The following is a 21521-nucleotide window of genomic DNA, read 5'->3' as shown; positions in this document are numbered from 1 at the left end:
TATAAAACTGTTTATTTACAGACACAATTATGATGTAGAAAATCTAACAAAGATGCAGATATAAGCATAAGAATCAAACAAAAATTTTTTAAAGATTTCATTTTTATTAGCATTTTAAAAATCGAGTACATAGGAATGAATCTAATGCAAGCTGTATAGAACAGAAGAATATAAAATATCATTGTAAGAAGTTAAAGAAGACCTAAGTAAATGGCATGATGTGCTAATAAGTTCATTGATTGGAATGAGCAGATAATCTATAAAGTAAATGTAATCCCAATCAGAATATCAGCAGGGTTTTCTTTATTTTTTTAATGGAAATTGACCAGCTGATTAACATTTATATGGAAACCCACTTGGATAGATAGCCCGGGCAGTCTTGGAAAACAAAGCTGGAGGACTTGTACTGCCCAATTGGAAGACTTCACAAGCACTTCATAAAAAAGGATATCCAATGGCCAGTAATAAACAGCTGAAAAAATGCTCAGCGTCATTAATCATCAGGGAAATACAAATTAAAACCACAATGAGGTGATGCTACAGCAGATTAGACACAGAATGGCTAATTCAAAAAGCTGATAATGCCTAGTGTTGGGAGAGAAGCAGAATAAGAACACTTAGACATTGCTGATGGGGTTGGAAAATGTTCCAGCCATTTTGGAGAACTATTTGGAAGTATCTACTGAAGTTGAATATTCATATATCATATGAGCAAGCAGTTTCACTCTCAGGTATATCTCAACCGAAGTGTGTACATGCATTCATCAAAAGACATGTATGGAAAAAAAAAAAAAAAGACATGTATGAGGTTGTTAACAATCTTGGGTTGCTTGAAACCCCAGAAGTTGGCAAGATTAGTCTAATATGTGTCAGAATAATGGTTAACCTTTAGGAGGTCACAGGAGGCTTTCTGGGTTATAAGTACTAGGTAACTAGTACTTATGAAAAATGGAAAAAATATGAATTCCATCGTATTTTCTACATAGACAATTTTGCCATCTGCAACTAAAGACAGTTTTAATTCTTCCTTTATAATCTAGATGCCTTTTATTCCTTTTTCTTTCCTTATTGTACTGGCTAGAAACTATAGTACAATATTGAATAGAAATGATGGAAGCAGATATCCCTGTCTTGTTACTGGTCTTAGGGCAGGGGTCAGTAGAGTTTTACTTAAAGGCCTAACAGTAAATATTTTAGACTCTGTGGGTCACAGGTCTCTGTTGCAACTATTCAACTCTGCCATTGTACCTTGAAATTAGCCATAAGTCAATACATAAATAAATAGGCGTGCCTATATTTTAGTCAAAATAAGCAAGAGGGTCATAGTTGCTGATACCTATCTTAGGGGGAAGGCATTCAGTCTTCTACCATTAAGTGTACCATTAGCTCCAGGTTTTGTTGATGGCCTTAAGCTCCCTTCTATTCCTCGGTTGCTGAGAGGTTTTTTTGTTTGTTTTTGTTTTTTAGTCAGGATTAGATGCCGGATTTTGTCAAATGCCATTTCTGCATCAATTGAGATGATCATGTGTTTTTTTTCCTTCATTCTGTCCATATGGTATATTTCATTCATTGATTTTCATGTGTTGAGCTATCCTTGAATTCCAAAAATAAATCCCACTTGGTCATGGCGTATGATCCTTTTAATATGCTACTGAATTTGGTTTGCTAGTATTTTGTTGAGGATTTTTACATCATTGTTCATAAGGGATATTTCTCTGTAGTTTTGTTTTCTTACAGTGTCTCTGTCTGGCTTTGGTATCAGAGTAGTGTTGGCCCCATAGAATGAGTTAGGAAGTGTTTCCTCCTCTTCAATTTTTGGAAAAGTTTTGAGGAGGATTGGTGTTATTTCTTCTTTAAATGTTTGGTAGAATTCACCCGTGAAGCCATACATTCCAGGGCTTTTCTTTGATGGGGGGTTTTTGATTACTGATTCAATCTTCTTACTAGTTAAAGGTCTGTTCAGATTTCCTATTCCTTCATAATTCAGTCTTTTGTGTTTCTAGGAGTTTGTCTATTTCATCTGGGTTATCCAATTTACTGGTGAACAGTTATTCATAGTACTCTCTTATAATCCTTTTTATTTTTGTAGAATCAATAGTAATACCCCTACTTTCTCATCTTAGTAATTTGAGTTTTCTCTCCTTTTCTTAGTCTTTCTAGCTAAAGGTTTATCAATTTTCTTCATCTTTTCAAAGAACCAACTTTTGGTTTTACTGATTTTTCTCTGTTTTCTATTATTTATTTTGTTTATCTCTGTTCTAATCTTTATTATTTCCTTCCTTCTGTTAGCTTTTGGGTTTAATTTGTTCTTCTTTTTCTAGTTCCTTAAGATGTAAAGTTAGTTAGTTTGTTGATTTGAGTTCTTTCTTATTTCTGAACATTTAAGAGTTTATAGCTATAAATTTCCCCCCAACATTGCTTTTGCTGTGTCCCATAAATTTTAGTTTTAGTATGTTGTGTTTTAATTTTCAATTGTCTTTTTTTTTAATCTAATCTGGGGGCCAGAGTTTCTTTTTTTTTTTTTTTTTTAACTGAGTCTTTTAATTTATTTAGTTGCACTGGGTCTTAGTTGTGGCGGGCAGGCTCCTTAGTTGCAGCTCGCAGGCTCCTTAGCTGTGGCATGCGATCTCTTAGTTGCACATGCATGTGGGATCTAGTTCCCTGACCAGGGATCGAACCCGGGCCCCCTGCATTGGGAGCATGGAGTCTTATCCACTGCACCACCAGGGAAGTCCCTCAATTGTCTTTAATTATTTTCTAATTTTCCTTGTGACTTCTTTGATCTTCCAGTTGTTTAAGGTGATTTATTTTTTAAAAAGTAGTAAACCAACCTTGTATTCCTGGGATAGACTCCACTTGGTTATGACGTATTATCCTTTTTCTGTCTTGTTGATTTGCTAAAATTTTGTTTAGAATTTTTGCATCTATGTTTATGAGGATATTGGTCTGCAGTTTTCTTTATGTCTTTAGCAGGATTTGGTATCAGGGTAATGTTGACCTCACAGAATGAGTTAGTAAGAAGTCTCTCTTCTTGGGCTTCCCTGGTGGCGCAGTGGTTGAGAATCTGCCTGCTAATGCAGGGGACACGGGTTCGAGCCCTGGTCTGGGAAGATCCCACATGCCACGGAGCAACTGGGCCCGTGAGCCACAATTACTGAGCCTGTGCGTCTGGAGCCTGTGCTCCTCAACAAGAGAGGCCGCGATAGTAAGAGGCCCGCGCACCGCGATGAAGAGTGGCCCCCGCTCGCCGCAACTAGAGAAAGCCCTCGCACAGAAACGAAGACCCAATACAGCCAAAAATAAATAAAAAAAAATAAATTAAAAAAAAAAAAAGTCTCTCTTCTTTATTTTTCTGGAAAAGTTTATGTACAATCGGTATTATTTCCTACTTAAATGTTTGGTAGAATTCCCCAGTGAAGCCACCTGGGTCTGGGGTTTTCTTTGTGGGAAAGTTTTTAATGACAAATCCAATTTCTTTAGTAACTCTGGGGTTATTCAGGTTATCTGTTTCTTCTTGAGTGAGCTTTGGTTGTTTGAGTCTTTCAAGGAATCTGTCCATTTCATCTGAGTTGTTGAATTTATTGCCATAAAGTTGATCATAACATTCCCTTATTATCTTTTAGATATTTGTAGAATCTGAAGTGTTGTCTCTGCTCTGATCCCTGATATTGCAGTTTGTATATTCTCTCTTGTTTCCTGATTAATCTAGCTAAAGGTTTATCAAATTTACCTTCTCAATGAACCAGTTTTTAATTTTATTTATTTATTTATTTATTTTTGGCTGCATTGGGTCTTCGTTGCTGCACGCAGGCTTTCTCTAGTTGTGGCAAGCAGGGGCTACTCTTTGTTGCGGTGTGCGGGCTTCTCATTGCGGTGGCTTCTCTTGTTGCAGAGCACATGCTCTAGGCGCGCAGGCTCAGTAGTTGTGGCACGTGGGCTCAGTAGTTGTGGCTCGCAGACTCTAGAGCACAGGCTCAGTAGCTGTGGTGCACAGGCTTAGTTGCTCCGCAGCATGTGGGATCTTCCCAGACCAGGGCTTGAACCCATGTCCCCCGCACTGGCAGGCGGATTCTTAACCACTGCACCACCAGGGAAGTCCCTAATTTTATTTATTTTCTTTATTGTTTTTGTTTTTCTGTTTCATTGATCTGTACTCTGGTCTTTTTATTTTCTTTCTTCTGCTTACCTTGGGTTTTATTTGCTCTTCTTTAGTTTCTTAAGGTAGAAGTTGTTGTCTTGATTTGAAGGTTTTTTCTGCTATAGATGCTTATTGCTAGAAATTTCCGCCAAAGTACTTACTACTTTAGTGGTATCCCACAAACTTTGATATATGGTATATTCTTTTTCATTCAGTTCAAAATACTTACTAATTTAATTTCCCTTTTGATTTCTTCTTTGACCCATGGGTTATATAGAAGTATGTTATTTAGTTTCCAAACACTTAAGGATTTTCCAGAGATCTTTCTGTTATTGATTTCTAACTTCAATCCATTGTGGTCAGAGAATGTACTCTCTGTAACTTGAATCTCTTTTAAATTTTTCGAGACTCATTTTGTGGCCCAGAACATGGTATATAATTTTTAAAAATACTATTCTGCTGTTGTTGGAAAAAATGTTCTTTAAATGTCAGTTAGAGCCTGTTGGTTGAGAGTGTTGTCATCATGTTCTGTATCTTCAGCTACTTTGTGTCCTTGCTCTGTCAGCTGTTGAGTGAGGGGTATTGGAATGTCTTGACTTGAAGTTGTGGATTTTCTGTCTCCTTGCAGTGCTAATAGTTTCTGCTTTGTGTATTTTGAAACTGTTATTAGGTACATAAATGTTAAGGATGAGAAATTGACCTCTGTCATTATGAAATGACCTTCTTTATCCCTGATAATATTCTTTGCTCTGAAGTCTCCTTTGTCTGATACACCCACTCTGGCTTTATTTTGATTACATTTAGCATGGTGTATATTTTTCTAGTGTGTTTCTGATAGGTAGCATATAGCTGAGTATTACCATATTGCTATTTTTAAAGTTATTTTCCTAACGATTACTCTAGGGATTACAATGTACATCTTATCAGAGTTTACTTAAGGTTTTTCTGACTTAATTTGGTAAAATATAGCTCCAGTGTAGCCCCATTTCCTTGCTCTTCCTTTGTGCTGTGATTGTCAATATATTTTAGATTTGTGTTATAAACCCAATAGTACAGTGTTATAATTATTCCTTTATACAGTGCTATTTTTTAAAAAACCTAAAAGAAGAACAGTAATGAGGGCAGCTTCTGGTGAGAGAGCCACAGACTTTCTGTTCTTACCGGAAGTTTTAGTCCCTTTTCATGAATAATGCTTCTTAATTTATTTCCTTTGATTGATTTCCAGAGTCCTGAAATGATTATTTTTGACCGGTTTGTCCAGTTCCATGTTTTTTTTAGGAGAGGATTTGTCGGCCTCTGCTCCACCACAGCTGGAGTCTCCTAGCGTGCTTCCTTTTGGGATTCTTCTTTATTTCCTGACCCTTTTTCAGTAAGCAGCAACAAATTCTCCCAGAATTGTGTGTCCCTGTGGGTTGAAGAGAGTAGAGTGAGAATGAATGGCCAGATAAAAATAGCTTGGTCCTTCCCAGCTCCTTTGAAATAGTAGACGGTCTGTAGAAAGTAGGAGAAAGGAAGTTCCCTCCTTGGGCCGTGTGCCGTGTCCACGGGGAGCGTGCTGGTGTCTGCCCATACGGCCCGGGCGCCGGTGCTGCACCCTCCCCAGGCCACTGCTTGGAAGCTGTAAAGGCAGCCTTCATCCCCGGGAGAGATTGGCCCCAGAGACCCAGGTTCCTTCTGATGCTTCTTGGTCACTGCATGCTGGGAGGGGCCGGGGAAGAGAGCAGCTCCTCTACACACAACCCCTCCTCCCCTGGTCTGTCTGAGGGTGCGGGTGGAACGTTACTGCTGTGGATACTCCCCTCCCTTTTTAAGGAGGTCTTCAGTCTCTCTCGGGAAGACGCTACAAGTGCCACTTTCCCCATCCTCCCTTCTCTCTCTCCCCTTCCACCTTCCTAGCATCCTCTCTTTGTGATTGGAGTTAGTGCTGGGGTGGGGGAGGGCAGAACGGGAAGGTTAGGAAAGCTAGGGGCTCTGCCAGTGGATAGGGTCCAGTTGAAAGAATGCATTCAGGATCCCTGAAGCTCAGAGCAAAGCTTAAAGTTGGTTTGATTTCCTCTGCTGTATCTGGAGTCTCAGGCCACAGGGACGGCTTCCCAGAGTTAAAAATAAAAAAGGTGCAGGCAGTAGATAAGGGTTTTGATCTGAATCAGATCTAGGTTGGAAGTCTAAATTTTTTTGTTTTACATTGTCACTTTGCATGGAAACTAAGTTCCCATACAGAAAGATCTTATTGTTTGTAAATATCACTGTGTTCCAGGGGTTTAAAATACTTGAACAAAGGGAAAAAGAATGGCCAGATTTGTGGTCCCACCCGTTCTTTATGTGGACTTGCATACACTCACAGGTTCTCTCCAGTGAAGCGATTAAAGCTGCTAGTCTAATTGTCCTCTGACCTGATGACACGCCGTCTCTATCCAGAAAGCTTGCAGCAGCTGAGCAAGGTCACTTGTCCACCAGGCGCCCCTGGGAGCAGAGCGCGCGCGGCTCGGGCTGTGCTCTGCACGGCAGTCACAGTGGAGTGAGAGGACTGCTTCCTGTTTTTAGGGATTCCTCTTAGTGCCAAACATAGCAGCTGGGAAACAAAGTTTTCCCAGAATCACGATGTACTTCTTGTGTTCTGTTTAAACATGATTTGACAGCAACTGTTAACCTCTATTTCCAGAAATGTCAGGGCTATAATTTTTAAATTGCTTAGTAACATTGAGATAAATTAGTTTGATCATTGTTTTAGTGTGAGGTAAGTGACACTACTCAGTCAGGTTTCCCCCTGTGACACCAGTTAGGTTTTCCTACGCAGGTGAGAGGGTGTGGGAATCACACACAGCTCTGGTTCTTAAACACTGATTCTCGCCTTTCTGATTGGGAACGTCTTTCAGAGCCACATTCGGGGTCCATACATTCGGGAAGATGTTCAGTAGAGCTGACCTTCCAGCTGCCGGGCGGAGCCGTGGTCAGTACACAGAAGCAACAGCCTCTCAGATATGCCTGCTGTGACCTCACCAACAGGATGGGCTTGTGCAAGTGCAGAGGTGGGAGGGGTCCACGGAGTTTCCACAGTTTCCGCGGAGTCACAGACTCTGTGACTCGGGGTCCTGCTCCTCTGCCCTTCCTTCTTCCCGTGTAACTCCCATGAGGATAGAGAGAAGCCTGCTGAGTGTGGTCGACGGTTTGGTCACCAGCGCTCTTAGTTAGATTTAAGATACTTGTCTCAGGAGTGCATTTGCTTAGATAAAGTTTGAAGTGCTTCATCGGAATCAGCATCCAAAATTCCATTCTCAGAAGTTGGAGAAAGTCAGACTTGAGACGGCCCCTAGAAATCGTGAAGATGGGGCTTCCATTCCATAGGGAGGAAGCTGCAAGCCAGCGGGGTGCTTGCAGCCTGAGCTCTTGCTGTAGGGTCTCCCGACACCCAGCCCCAGGCTCTTCCTACCAAGCTGTCCTGCTTCCCCAGCAGTGCCCCAGACTCCAGTAAGTTTCCAGTAAGTAGGTCTTTTTATTATATGAGTAATGCTGAGAAATAGAAGATAAATCAGAAAAGTAACATTTTCAAGAGCTGCTTAATTATTTTGCTAAAAGCAGAATCATTAAATTGTCTGGGTCACATAATCTTTATGTATCATCTCTGGTAGCATGCATAGTCTTTACTCCCTTACATTGTGAGGGAGTAGCCTTTTTTTTCTTCTTGTGCTTCATTGACTTTGGATGGGGTGCCAGCATAACGATGTGAAGTCCACAGAGGAGTTGAGATTTGACGGGTTAATTTCATTACGTACATGATGCTCTGGGTTTTCACAAATGAGTTTAGCCTGAGGTCATTCGGGAAATTCAGGGTGACCTCTTCATTTGTAGAAGCAGATTATTTGTGAAGATGCTCCATTGCTGCCTCATGGTACACATATAACTATGGAAAGGGTAATTAACCATTAGATTCTGTAGGGAAGAGGAAAGAGAACCTGGTTTCCTTTCCATTTGGGCTCTTCAGACCCAGGAGAAAGGAGGCCGGTCTGTAATCTCCTGCTATGTAACAGGTACCACACCAAGAGTGGGTGACTTACAGTAAGCGTGGCGTTGACTTGGCTCATACACGTACGGTGGGTAGGGCACAGTAGGCGCGGTTCACCTCTGCTCCATTGCAGGCTCCCGCCCTCACACCTCTGGTGGTTGAGACTTTCACTGGTGCTGTGACCGGAAACCTCCGTGCAACCTCTCCCTGTGGCCAGGGCTTCCTCACAGCGTGCTGGCCGCGATCCAAGGGCAAAGGTCCCAAGAGAGGGACAGGTAACGGCCCCTTGCCTTTCATGACCTGGGGGCAGAGGCCTGCCTGGCTCCAGGGGAGGGAAGTAGACCCCACCTCCTGATGGGCAGTGAGACTCTGAAGAGGATGCAGGGCAGAAATACCATCAGGCTGTTTCTCAAGAGTCCAGGTTGCCACAGAGATGGCTTTGTCTTATTTAAGGAAGTAGAGACGCTAATAATGTGACATGAACCTGGCAGAACCTGGTAATGATTTTTAAAAACACTGGCTCACAGGTGAGAGGGAGCCTGGGTGGAGCAGTGACAGTTGGTGAAGAGGTGAAGGATTCCCGCTGTGCAAGCAGAGGTGCCCTGGGGTTCGCTGGAGCCCACCGTGGGTGTCCAGCAGACAGCACCTCCCGTAAGTCACTGGCCTGGGGCGGGTTCTGCCATGGTTTAACCCTGCACTGCATTCAGTTATAAAACTCCAAAACACCAGGAATAAGAGGAAAAGATTAAAAACTGAGAGAGCCTGTGTAGCACCTAAATCTGAATGTGTTTGTGGCTTTGGGATGCCCTTTTTTTTTTAAACAAATGTATTGAGGTAGAATTGACATGTTATTACTACATATATTTTTTCTTCCAGTTTTATTGAGGTAGAATTGACATACGGCACTGTATAGATTTAAGGTGTAGAGCATAATGATTTGACTCACGTACATCATGAAACGATGACCACAATAAATTCAGTGAACGTCCATCATGTATAGATATAAAGTAAAAGGGAAAAATATTTTTATGTTGAGAACTCTTAGGACTTACTCTCTCAAGTTTCATATATAACATACGGCAATGTTAATTTTATTTATCATGTTTATGTTCCGTCCCTAGTATTTATTTATCTTGAAACTGGAAGTTTGTACCCTCCAATTCCCCCTCCCCCACCCTTACCTCTGGTGACCACAAATCTGATCTGTTTTTCTGTGCGTTTGTTTGTTCGTTTTTGAAGTATAGTAGACCCACAGCACTGTGATGCATAACACAGTGGTTTGGAGTTTCTGTACAGTACAAAATGGACACTACTGCTGCACATATTTACATTTTACAACTTGATGAAACACACCTGTGAAACCGTCCCCATGTGAGATGAGCATCTCCACCTCCTCGGAAGCTTCCTCAGGCGCCTTTGCATGCCGGTCGTCCTGCTGTCCCTGCAGGGTTTGCATTTTTTATAATTTTGTATAAATGGAATCATAGTGTGTGCAATTTGGGGAGGGGTCTGGCTTCTCTCACTGAGCATAATTATTTTGAGATTCATTTATATTGTTGTATATATCAATAATTCATTTCCTTTTATTCCTGAAGAGTAGTCCGTTTTATGAATATGTCATAATTTGTTATCCATTTGGCTGTTGGTGGACATTTGTCTGGTTCCAGTTGTTGCTTGTTGTGAGGAAAGCTCCCGTGAACATTTGGTGCAGGCGTTTGTGGAGGCATCTGAAAGTGGTTGGCTGGGTCATGCGGTCGGTATAGGTTTAACTCTTTAAGAAGCTGCCAGACTGTCTTCCCAAGTGGCTACACCCCCTCCGCTCCCCCACGTGCACAAGGGCTCTCATTCCTTCCTGTCCTGGCCAGTCGGCCTCTGTCCTCTCGTAGGTGTATGGTTTTGGTTTTGGTTTTGCAGGTGCCTGTGAACTAATGGTGTTGGGTGTCTTTCCATGTGCTTATCTGTGATACATTCATGTACCTTCTTGGTGAAGTGTCCGTCACAAGGTCATTGAATACAAGGAGGGATGTAATGCCATCTAGAGCATGACCTTTGCCCTCAAGGAACTTCCAACATTATTTTTGAAACATAATATTTCCAGGCCTTTTAAAATTATGCCTTTTCCTAGGCATAAGACCGCCTTTTGTATGACTCAGATTTGTGATCACAAGCGTGCACTACTGTGCCACGAAGGCTCCAGGCGTGAGCGGCCTTCAGACTTCTACCGACACCGTATCCCTCCTCGTGGCCCTCAGCTCTCTCTCTCTGGCTGCATCCTAACATGTTTTATACCAAGAAACCAACTTGTATGCAAAAGAAAACCAGAAAAGTAAGGAGCCAGGGGTTGAGGAGCCCAGCGCCACGCACAGGGCCCCAGCGGGACGGACAAGGGGGAGTCACGCTCCTCCACCACGGGGTCCAGAGAGAAGCGTTTTCCCACTTCCCTCTGCTTGTTGCCCTCAAGGGCAGGTAAGTAAACCATCGAGCTGGGACTTTGGAGAGAAGTACAAGAGGGTGGTGCCACAGCTGTCTGTGTTCCCTATTTTAGATGTTTTGCCATTTTCCCTCTGCCAGAACGGTACCTGGTAGGTGTAGAAACAAATCCACTGACAGATTTGAAAGCAGCAGTTCCTGCTGGAGACAGTGAAGTGAGTTCATCTTGAGGTGAGCGTACTGTGTTGAGCGGCTCTGTCCCGGGATCATTTCCTCCCCTCACGGCCCCTTCACGTGCGGGCTGCCTAGCCCCTGGGCGTCCTGGTGTCCTGGGTCAGACAGACGCGTTCCCTGCAATTTCAGAAACGGGAAGACTTGTCCGTGGTCCTCCCAGGCTAGCCTCTCCTTCTGTCTCAGTGCCTCCGAAGGTGTTCTGAGGGCTGGGAGGGTGGCGGTGTGTCCCCACGGGCACCCTCCCTGCCGGGGTCCCAGCAGTGCTGTGTCCACGCCTTTGCTCTGATGGATTAATACTGTGCTGCAGTCTCTGTGTGGTAGTTTCCTTTTCTGCATAAATTATATTTTTCAAGTGTAAGGTGTTTGAATGAGTCTAGGTGCACTCTGTGTCTGTCCTTTATGCTTTATAAAGTGTTGTCTTATTTTCAGCAGCCCTCATGTTTAGAAACTGAAACTTTTTTTTTTAAAGCCCATTGCTACACTGAAGCTTTCAGATCCTCAGGCCTTTTTTCCTGGATTTTCTCTCCTTCCCTTCAGAGTGCTCTTAAGCCAGCTCTGGAGCAGCCTCTGCGGAGGGCCTTGCAAGCGGCCCAGGGTTCTGCTCAGCGCTTAGTGGAGAACAGCCGCTCGCGGAGCTGCAGCCCGAGCAGAGAACCGGTTGCTTGGTGCTGTTCGGGCCGTAGGCGCTGTGGTCCCACGACAGAGACAGGCCGCTCACGGAGCTGTCAGTTTTCATGTCCGGCCCAAATAGGGGTCCCCAGGGGCTGGGTGTTGACTAGAGGAGAGGGACTCGGACCCAGCGGGGCCTCCCTGGACTGCGCCCGTCTGTGTCATGGAAGGTGGTCAGCACTGCCTCGGGAGGCCGGATGAGGGGCCGAGCGAGACCTGCGAGCTCTAGCCGGCACTTTATTAAATCCTCGTAATTGGGTCTTTTCCCCATTTTGTGTATGAGAAAGTTGAGACTCCTCCAAGTTAAACTGTGTGCCCACAGCCCTGTACCTTGTAAGGAGTGGCCCCAGGTCCCTGGGACCCTAAACCCACGATGCCTCCTACTCTGCAGAGAGGGAGCCTTCAGCTCGGTAGAAGGCATCAACTGAGACATAAGCCGGGGGAGAGTGAGCCTTGAGAGCTGCCCCAGGAGCTCCAGCTAGACTGAGGGCCCTTCCTCGGAGAAGGCGTTTGAACAGGGGCTCCCACGAGTCGGAGCTGCTCATGTTGGGTGGCCCTCGAGGCCGCAGCACCCAGAGTGCACTGCATCCATGTTTCAGAGCCTGAGTACAAGACTGGTGACCTCTGTCCCAAGAATACCCTGAAAGAGGCCGTCCTGGGCAGTTCGGGAGTGCTCCTTCTCCTCCTCAAACACTTCCCTGGGCCGCTGGGGCTGGGACCAGCCACCCTTCTCCCTCTATGCCCAAGCCCCCCTGGAGCACACACAGGGAAGGTGCAGTTGGGAGTACTGTGTCTCCTTCGGTTGAAATTGCATTTTAGTGAGTAGTAACCCTGCCAGAGCTAGACGCAGTCTAGAAAAGGCAGCGTTAGTTCCTAAGCTGCTAATAAAACTGCTCAGATTTGCCCAGTGCTCGTGACTTAACTGACCTCACCAGGGGCTCTTGCCGACCGTCCCTGCCTGGTGGCCGTTTCCTGAATTTTCAGACAGCAGACCTCATGGGTCCTGTGTGCTCCAACACAAAAAGTTTCCTTTGGGAGGGGTTTATGGGAAATGTGGGGACATCAATCCAGTCCCTTAGGGTGACATGAAGTGTCCCCTCAAAATAGGTTCGTTTGACTAAAAAGAGCTATTACAGCACATTAAGCCTGTGGTGCATGGTTCTACCTTGGACTCTGTGGAGCTTCAGCGTAGTTGGAGCTGCTTCCTGGATGTGTGCTCGCACCCTGAGCACGTCAGGCAGTGTCACTGCAGGTCAGTGCGGCCCCTTCCCTCCCAGGACACTGGACAGCCATCCCCGGGATGGGCGGTGGGTCAGGTCCCTTTTGAGTTAGCAGAGTGCTTGGTGTGTCCTGGTGGTAAAGGAAGCAGACTGATACCCTACCTTTAACTGTTTGTTTTTAAGAAATTAAAAAATTTTAGAGCAGGACCATAGTAAATTCCCATAAAATGCACTCATGAGTCATTGCATGTGAGCTGTAACTTCTTCAGTAAACACATGTGGGTAAGTTAGTTGCTCGTGAGGCCTACCTGGTGTACAGACTTACTGAGCATAAGCTACTTCCGAACATCAGACAATTTTTAAAGTTGTAGTAAAATACACATAATATAAAACGTACCATCTTAGCCATTTTTACGTCTACAGTTGAGTGGCATTAAGTACATTCGCATTGTTGCGTGTCCGTTAGCACTTTCTAGTTCCAGAACTTCTCATCGAGAACTGGGCCCCAGCCCCTGACAACCACACATCTGCTTTCTGTCTCTGGATTTCACTATTTTGGGTGTTTCATATAAATGGAGTCATATAATTTGTGGCCTTTGTGTCTCACTTTCACTCAGCGTAATGTTTCCAGATTCATCCACTTTGTAGCATGTATCGTTCCTTTCTGTGGCTCGAAAACTCCCCATCGTGGGGATGCTGCCCGTTTTGTTTATCCATTTTCCGGTTGGTAAACGTTTGTGTTGCTTTCACCTTCGGACTCCTGTGCTGCTGTGGGCACTCGTGTGGGGGATTTGTGTCCATGCCATCTTCAGGTCTTCTCGGTTTGTCCCCAAGGAGTGGCCTCACTGGGGCGCACAGTGATTCTCCGTGTAAGTGACCAGGAATCGTCACACTGCTCCGCAGCAGCTGCACTGTCTTACGTTCCCAGCAGCAAGTACAGGGCCTCTGGTTTCTCCACATCCTCACCAGCATCTGTTGTTTCCAGTTTTCCGAGTACTGTTCATCCTGGCGGCGTGAGGTGGTAGCTCAGCCTAGTTCTGATTTGCAATTCCCTGGCGACCAACAGCGTTGAGCATCTTCTCTTGTGCTGCTGGCCATTGTCCGTCGACTTTGGAGAAATGTCTGTTCAGATCCTCTGCCTATTTTCATATTTGGGCCATTGGGTTGTTTGTCTGTCATTGAGTTGTAGGTTTGTTTGGTTTTCATGGAAATTTTCAAATACACACTAAAGCTGTGAGAATAGTAAAAGGACACTCAGTACACCGCCCAGGCCCAGGTGGTCAGCGCACAGTCCTTGCTCTCCCACCCCTGCCTGGTGGTCCCAGCCATTTAGTGTCACCACGTATTTGGACAGAGGTCAGACTTCCCAAATGAATCATGGTCAGTTTTACCGTTGATTTGCTTGACTTAAGATCCAAATAAGGTTCACACGTTGCGTTTGGATAATATGCCTCTTTTAAGTCTGTTTAAATCTTAAAACTCCCATCCCTCTTTTTGTTTCCTTTCAGTTTGTCTTTGGAAGGAACTAGACTGTGTCCTGTGGAGCGTCTGCATTTTAGGTTTGGTGTTGACAGCCCTGCAGTGCTGTCCCTGGTATAAACTGGTAGTAGATTCGAGGCTGGATCTGATTCCAGCTCAGATTTCCGGCAGAAGCCCCTCATGTGGAGTTGTGTCTGTCCGTCCAGGTAGAGGGGAAGGGGGCCGGCTCGCTACCGCTGCTGATTGCGGTCGCCCAACAGTGCTGGTCTCGCTCCGTCTGTCCCAGGAATTCCTCTTTTCAGACAGGCTCCTCCATCGGCTGTTTGGTTGCCTTATGTCCAGTCTGGTCAGGAAGGTTCCGTCCAGTGCTTGATCCTGGCCTGGTTCCCCAGCGCACAGGGTCCTGAGTGAGGTCCAGCAGGCCCGGCCAGGCCTCGTGCTGGGATGTCCCGTCCATCACGTTTCCAGCTGCCTTTGGTCTTCGGGTCGGTGGTCCTGCCTCCTGGCTGCACACTCAGGGCATCTGGGGAACTTTACAGAGAATGGTGCCCAGACTGGCCAGATCAGCCTCTCCAGCGGATGGCTGAGAGGTGTCACCTTGAAAAGGTTTTGCCCGTGATTCTGAGGCCCTTATTGGAACCCTCCCCGCACAGGGCACAAGATGCAGGCCTGTCTCCGGGGTCGCTGGCCCCCTGGGCTGCCTGCCCTGGCGTCCTTCCTTCCTTCCTCCCACTTTACACACGTCCCGACATGGACATCGCGACGAGCGGGCCTAAGACTCTCCCCAGACCCCTGCCATCTCCCCCCTCCTCTGACCTGGAGCAGAGCCTGGCTCAACTTCAAACAGGAGACAGCGTGGAGGCCCCAGGCAGCACCTCAGATGTGCAGCCAGCGCGGGCACCCCAGCACCAGCAGGGTGCTGCGTGTTCCTCCCGGGGCCTCTGGGGCCTCCCGCTAACAGTCGCTCCCGGAGCGCTAAAACCGGCCTCCTGGTGGCTTTTCCCTCTCTTCTAGGCACTGCGTCCCCCCCCGCTCCTCAACCAGATTCCCTAACACCCTCCAAACCCTGCCCCTCGGCCCAGGGCTGAGGCCTCGAGGCCCCGTGGACAGGGGTTTGTCTGTGGCTCTGTCCTGCCTCCCGAAGGCGGGCGGTGTACTCAGTCACGGTCACGGGGGGATCCCACCACGGCGGCTGAGACGGCGGAGGAAGTGGTGCCGTGAGTGTTGCAGAGATGAATCATGGGTTTTGGCCTTTTGCCTTATGCCCCAAAAAATGGCATTTCCTTAAATAGATCAGAACCTTAACAACTATGTGGTATTTGGGGGTGCATTTTATGGCCCTTAATTAAACTTCAGACACATTAAAACATTTTAAGATGTTTTATGACCTATTCTTAATCTTTTTTTGTGGAGATTTGTGTAACTTCTTGGCTCTCAGACTCCAGCCCTCAACCCTCGATGCACAGAGGTGGGACTCACCTGCTGCCACAGGCAGGGACAGGCCGCATCTAAGGGCGCAGGAGCGGGGAGGGCACATGTCCCAGCTCGGGAAGCTGCCCGCCGAGGGCAGCGGGGGCCAGGGGAGTCTGAGCTCTGGTGAGATGAAGAGGGCAGCTGAGGGCCCTGTGCACAGGCCACAGCCATCTGCCTACAGATCACCGTCGGCCCTTCCTGGATGGAAGGAAAATGGGGTGAAGCACCTCATTTGAGTCTGTGCTCAAAAGCTTTTTTTTATAATAAATTTATTTATTTATTTATTTATTTTTTGGCTGCGTTGGGTCTTTGCTGCTGTGCGCAGGCTTTCTCTAGTTAAGGCGAGAGGGGGCTACTGTTTGTTGCAGTGCGCGGGCTTCTCATTGTGGTGGCTTCTCTTTATTGCGGAGCACAGGTTCTAGGCGCGTGGGCTTCAGTAGTTGTGGCTCGCGGGCTCTAGAACGCAGGCTCAGTAGTTGTGGCGCACGGGCTTAGTTGCTCCGCGGCATGTGGGATCTTCCCGGACCAGGGCTCAAACCCGTGTCCCCTGCATTGGGAGGTGGATTCTTAACCACTGCGCCACCAGGGAAGTCCCTCAAGGCTTTTTTGAATTTTTGCTCTGGCCCATCCCGTAACCCTCTTGTTTTTGTCCAAACTTAGACTTATCTTGTGCAGTAGCAAAGCCCTGAAGACACCTGAAAGCTAAATGCGAAATCTGAATTCATTAATTAGCAATTTGTATTATAATTACTATGTGTCTCTATTTTAAAAGAAAACTGTTTCATTCTTAGAGAGCTTGGCATTGCCTTTGAATAGTGAGAAGAAAGTCCTCCCGTTAGTGTGCATGTTCCCCTCAAAAAGCACCAGTTTTGGCTCTACGAGTATTTTTTGAAAAGAGGTCAGCCGGCCACCTGCAGAGCTGTGGTGTCAGGGCCCATAGGGTGGAAGGTCCTTGACCCTGCAGCTGCTTCAGAGAGAAACGCACTGGAAGACGGGTCTCATAGTCAAGGAACTTCCTCTTCACTGGAAGTACCACTTTCTGAAAACAGAAATTTCATTTCTAGACAACTTTGTGAAGGAAATACGTGAAGGGGTCTATCTGTGAGAGTTGCGAGGCTGTGCAGATGATGTGCCCTGTGCTGTGGTGTGTGGCGCTCCTCCTCTGGCGACCTGCTCACTGTGACCCGTGGCGCCCTGAGCGCTGCCTTGTTCAGCGGGCTTTCTGGCAGCACTGATGCTGTTGACCCCTCCCAGTTCTGACGCTTCTTCCTTTGGCTTCTGGTTTGTCCCGCCTGTTGGGCCTTCCCCTGTGTCCCGTTGAAGGCGGTTCTCCTCTGCCTGACCCTTATACTGAGGGGCTTGGTCTGAGGCCTCCCTCCTGCGCACTGTCCGCTCCGGCCACTCCCGGCAACCCCCCTACACTGCGTCCCCAGCTGCAGACCCTCGTGTCAGCACCAGGCACCTCCCTGGGTGCCACAGACGTAATTGTCGGGAGTACCTCCCCCCAGTGAGCCGTGCGTCACTGGAGGGCCCTGCTGTCCAGTTCTGCCGGCACAGACTGCAGGCTCTCTCCTTCCTCACAGCCAGTCATTCCCCAAGTCCAGTTTGCTTTTCTCCGGAGCCTCTGTAGCCCTCACTTCCCCTCCCGACCCGCCACCCTGATGTCCCCTGCTCCCAGCTCAGCCCCAGACGACTCATACCCGGGCCCCTGCCTGCAGGCCTGAGGGTGTCTCGCTGGGGGTCAGCACTCTGGCTCCCTCCAAGGCCAAGGTCTCCTGCACCACCCTGGAGGGCTGCGGCTCTGGTGTCCTCACAGGCCTGCAGAGACGGTCCATGCACGTCCCCGTGGCGTTTGAGTTGCTTTGCGATGAGCAGTCGTAGCGCCGCCGTCCCTCCCGCCTGGGGTGTTGAATGATTTTGCAGGAGCTTGTTATCTGCGCTCTTCTTCAGGAAACCGGATGGGGTGGGGCCCGGGTCCCCTGCCCACTGCTGCTCACCCCCGGGGCCTAGAGTTCCCTGTGGTCCCTGTTTGGGCACAGCCGGTAGTGGGAGGGGGTGGCTCCCGTGGGAACGGCCATTTCTCTGGCAATTTCATACAGTTTTTGTACCTTTCCGCGCATTTATTTCTTTCTATGGATCCTGTCCCTTTATTAATACGCTGTGACAGCCGTGGGGCCCAGAGCACAGACAGGAGGCTGGGAACATCCCACCTTCCCTGTGCTTTTCAGCTTTGGAGACAGCCTTGCTGTCTCCGTGCTTTTCTGTGTTCCGTCTGTGTTATTTCATAGTATCAATAGTTTGATTTTTCAGCCCTGAACATGAAAAACACTGAAGTAGATGGTGAGATGGGAGCAGAGGGTGCAGGCCTCCCCGCCTCCCCGCCCACCCCTGTGTCAGGGCCTGGCTGCTTCCCCAGCATCTTTGGATGGGTCGGGGCCGCACTGGCCGGGCCCCCTCCATCTCGCAGGGGGCAGGGCAGTGATCTGGGTTTTGGTTGCTTTGATTTGGAAGTTGGTCATCGTTGCCCTGGGGCCCCAGGCCCACTGTCTCCTCGGGGTGCCTCATTCACGAGGCGCTGCTCTGACTGCGAGGTCCAGGCTGGGGGTCTGGTCTGTTTGGAGGAAGCTGGATGGCCGGGTTCCCACAGCTGGGAGCTGGGGCACAGCCGCTTTCTCTGGTGCTGGGGCCTTTGCCTTAGGCCGGTGAGGCCAGGCACGTAGGCGGCTCCGCCAGATCAGGCCTAGCGGCAGGAAGTAGAGATTTGTTTTCCTCCAGGCGTGCATGTGACCCGCGGACAGGGGTCGGAGCCTCGGCCTGCCTGCCGTAAGCTACACTCAGCCCCGTGCGGAGCTGTGACACGTCGTGAAGAAGCTCCTTCCCTGCTGCCCACGCTGTCCTGGCTGTTTTGTCAGGGCGTTTGGCCCTGACGACTGGGAGGAATAATCCCACAGGAATCATCTGTGACCTGAGCCTCCTCATGGAAAAACGCTTCTGGGGTTTATGAGAATTAAAGTGACACATGGCCCGGAGGATGCTGGGGACCAGGGTTCCCGGCCCTGTCCTCCCAGCCACCAGCCCCACACCTTGGACAGGTGACTTCCTTCCCTGGTCCTAGCTTCCTCTCAGGTGGGGCTGAAGCGCCCCCGCTGGCTGCTTCTTGAGATCCCGATGACATCAAAGGGGCAGGTTAGCCATGGCCGTAACTGTGGTTGTTGCCAGAGCAGAGGCCTGTGAGGGCAGCCAGCCTGTCGGGGCGGTGTCTTCATGGTCACAAGTGTGGGGACCAGTGAGGCAGGGGCTGCCCAGGCCTCATCTTAGGGGGGCGGTGATGTCACTGAGTGGCTGGCACTGCCCTTAGGTGGCCGCGTCAGACGGCCCACGGCCACTGCACCTTACCGCCGCCTTTCCCTGGGGCTGTCAGCAGATTTGCGCCCCTTTGCACCTTAACCTGATCACTTTCTTCACCACAGTTTATGGACAAGGCCTCCAGGCCAGATTGGCGGCCACTGAGGGAGTGACCTCTGGGATCACTGCCCCCAGAGCTGCTGCCCTTCAGAGGGTCATGGTTGAGCAGTCCCCAGAGGGCAGCGTCCTGGGTGCCTGCAGTCAGGGCTAGATGCTTCCTTTTGGTGACAGAGTTTGTGTCCACACTACCTGCTGGTTTTGTCAGGAGAGCCCCACCCTCCCCACCCGCCCTTTGTCCCTGGGCCCTACTTGGTGTCAGGACCTAACGGTTTGTAAGGGGGTCGGGCGGGCAGGCTTTGTAGAACTCCCTACGGAGGTGAATAGCGTTGTTGTTCTTTGGCCGCTGCTCCCGGGGAGTGAGGACTGCCGCCTGGAGCACAGTCACCCAGGAAGCGGACTCGTGCATTTGAAGGCTGCATGAAACAGCAGTAAGACATGAAGCAGGAGGTGCTGGGGGTTGGGGTGCTCTCTTTTTCAGTTTGCGGCATTTTCATAAAGCGTGTGAATTTCCAAATTTCATTGTGGAGTTTCAGCTTCAAAAGGATTCTTGCAAATAAAGGTAAAGGCTACTTTCTAGCTGAATTGCTTTATCATATAATAAAATACTCTGAATGACGTGTTTCTTCTATAGTTGTGAACAGTTTAATTTGAATATGGAGTAGGTGCCCCTTCGAAGAGTCGAGGTGGTTCTCGGAGATGCACTGTGGGAGCCTCACCCACCCCCCACGTCTTTGGCGTGGAGTGCAGGCTGGCGGCTGGTCCTCAGAGTGCAGGGCTTGTGATGCCCTGCAAATGTTGGGGAGGAGGCTGGACCACAGCTCTTCCTAACACAGCGCTGCTGCTCCCCGGTGCCCCAGAGGCAGAGCCCCAAGCCCCCACGGCTGTGTCCTCCCAGGCCAGGGTTTGGGTGGCTCAAATTTCTGCTGCTGTGGTTGCAGCGATCTGGTGTGCAGGGTGGGGGCCGGTCACTGACACAGCTGGTCCTGGGCCCAGCCCCCAGCCCCCCAGCCTGCCGTGCTTCCTGCAGAGGCTCAGCCTGCTGGGCCTGGGGGCCTCCGCCCCCCTCGGCCATCTCCTGAGAAGCCCGCGGTGTGTGTTGCTCACGTGTTTTCTTTCTTTTCCTGCAGAATATCGACATCACCAACTTTAGCAGCAGCTGGAACGACGGGCTGGCCTTCTGTGCTCTCCTGCACACGTACTTGCCCGCCCACATTCCCTACCAGGAGCTCAACAGCCAGGATAAGGTGAGGCCATGGAGGGCAGGCGGGCGAGGAGGGGAGAGAGCCCTCCATGGCGGTGGGGGGGGGGGGCAAGCTGCTGGCTCCTCGCACACCCCAGTGGCCTCTCTGGGTAACGACATTGAGGGTCAGGGCTTCTTGAGGAGAGTGGTCTGGGCAGCGCCACCCACGCCAGGCCGCCTTCCCCGCGTCCAGCCACGACCGGCTCAGGGTGCAGCCCTGCCCAGACGGGCACTGGGAGAGGACCCAGGCCCAAGCCCTCTGGTGTGCACCCCCATCGGCCCCTCCTGTCCTTTAGACGACCTTTGAAGACCCCCACGGAGAGGAAACAGTTTCACAGGTGTTGCTTATTAGCTTTGGGGGTGCTGGGCGGCTCAGAGCTGATGTGTGAAAAGTGACCCTCCTGTGCGGAGAGGAAAGAACAAGTGTGTGGGGGTCACTCCGCAGCTGGTCACCAGAGGGGCGGGGCGGCGGGCACGGGTGTGGACCGGGCTGGTCGGGCCGCCCTCCCCGGCCCCGCTCATGCACCCGTCACACGGTTTCTTTTCCAGCGGAGGAACTTCACCCTGGCCTTCCAGGCTGCCGAGAGTGTCGGCATCAAGTCCACACTGGTGAGCCCCCGTCCCCTGAGGAGAGACCCCTGGGAGGCCTGGTGACCAGGAGGCTGCTGGGTGGGGACCGGGGCCCCTGCGGGCCCTGCACCAGCCGCAAGGACGTCCTGCGGGTGGGGTGCAGATGGTCCCCTGCCCGGCGCTCTTTATGCCTCCCGTCAAGTGTCCCAAGGAAGCGCCCTGAGTGGGGGATGGTCACGTTTCGCTGTCAAAAGCACATTCCAGCAGATCTGCCTCGGGTGTCAAAGTAGAGGCAGAGAAGGGCAGGGCAAGGCCCCAGAGCACTTCTCAAGGGCGGGAAGGGAGGCGGAGGAGCCCTGGGGTCAGGGCTGTGCTCTGGGCTGCAGTAGCTCAGGACAGACGTGTTTCCATGGGGGCTCCTGCCTCGTCACCAAGTCTGACTTCCAGGGAGAAAATACCTCGTCCAAATGCAAAGCCAGAGACTTCCACACCCAGAGACGCTGATGAAATTAACGTGACGGGGGTGTTGCACCAGCTCGGGGGTCCACAGAGTGAAGGACCCCACAGGGCCAGGTCAGGAACCCCCAGTGTCACCTCCCA

General features: G+C 49.3%; 1 protein-coding gene across 4 annotated transcripts in view; it reads left to right on the top strand.

Moving 5' to 3' along the window:
- SPECC1L (sperm antigen with calponin homology and coiled-coil domains 1 like) overlaps positions 1–21521 on the top strand; it is a 120169-nt gene that overhangs the window by 95802 nt on the left and 2846 nt on the right. For all 4 annotated transcript variants that reach the window (XM_061169082.1, XM_061169081.1, XM_061169079.1 and 1 more), the window contains 2 exons: positions 20239–20355; positions 20901–20960. In XM_061169082.1, the coding sequence (XP_061025065.1) occupies positions 20239–20355; positions 20901–20960 (177 nt within the window). The remainder of the gene's footprint in view (positions 1–20238; positions 20356–20900; positions 20961–21521) is intronic.

The sequence above is a fragment of the Eubalaena glacialis genome, chromosome 15 (assembly GCF_028564815.1).
Source record: "Eubalaena glacialis isolate mEubGla1 chromosome 15, mEubGla1.1.hap2.+ XY, whole genome shotgun sequence".
Lineage (NCBI taxonomy): Eukaryota > Metazoa > Chordata > Mammalia > Artiodactyla > Balaenidae > Eubalaena > Eubalaena glacialis.
This window is presented reverse-complemented; position numbering and strand designations above follow the sequence as displayed.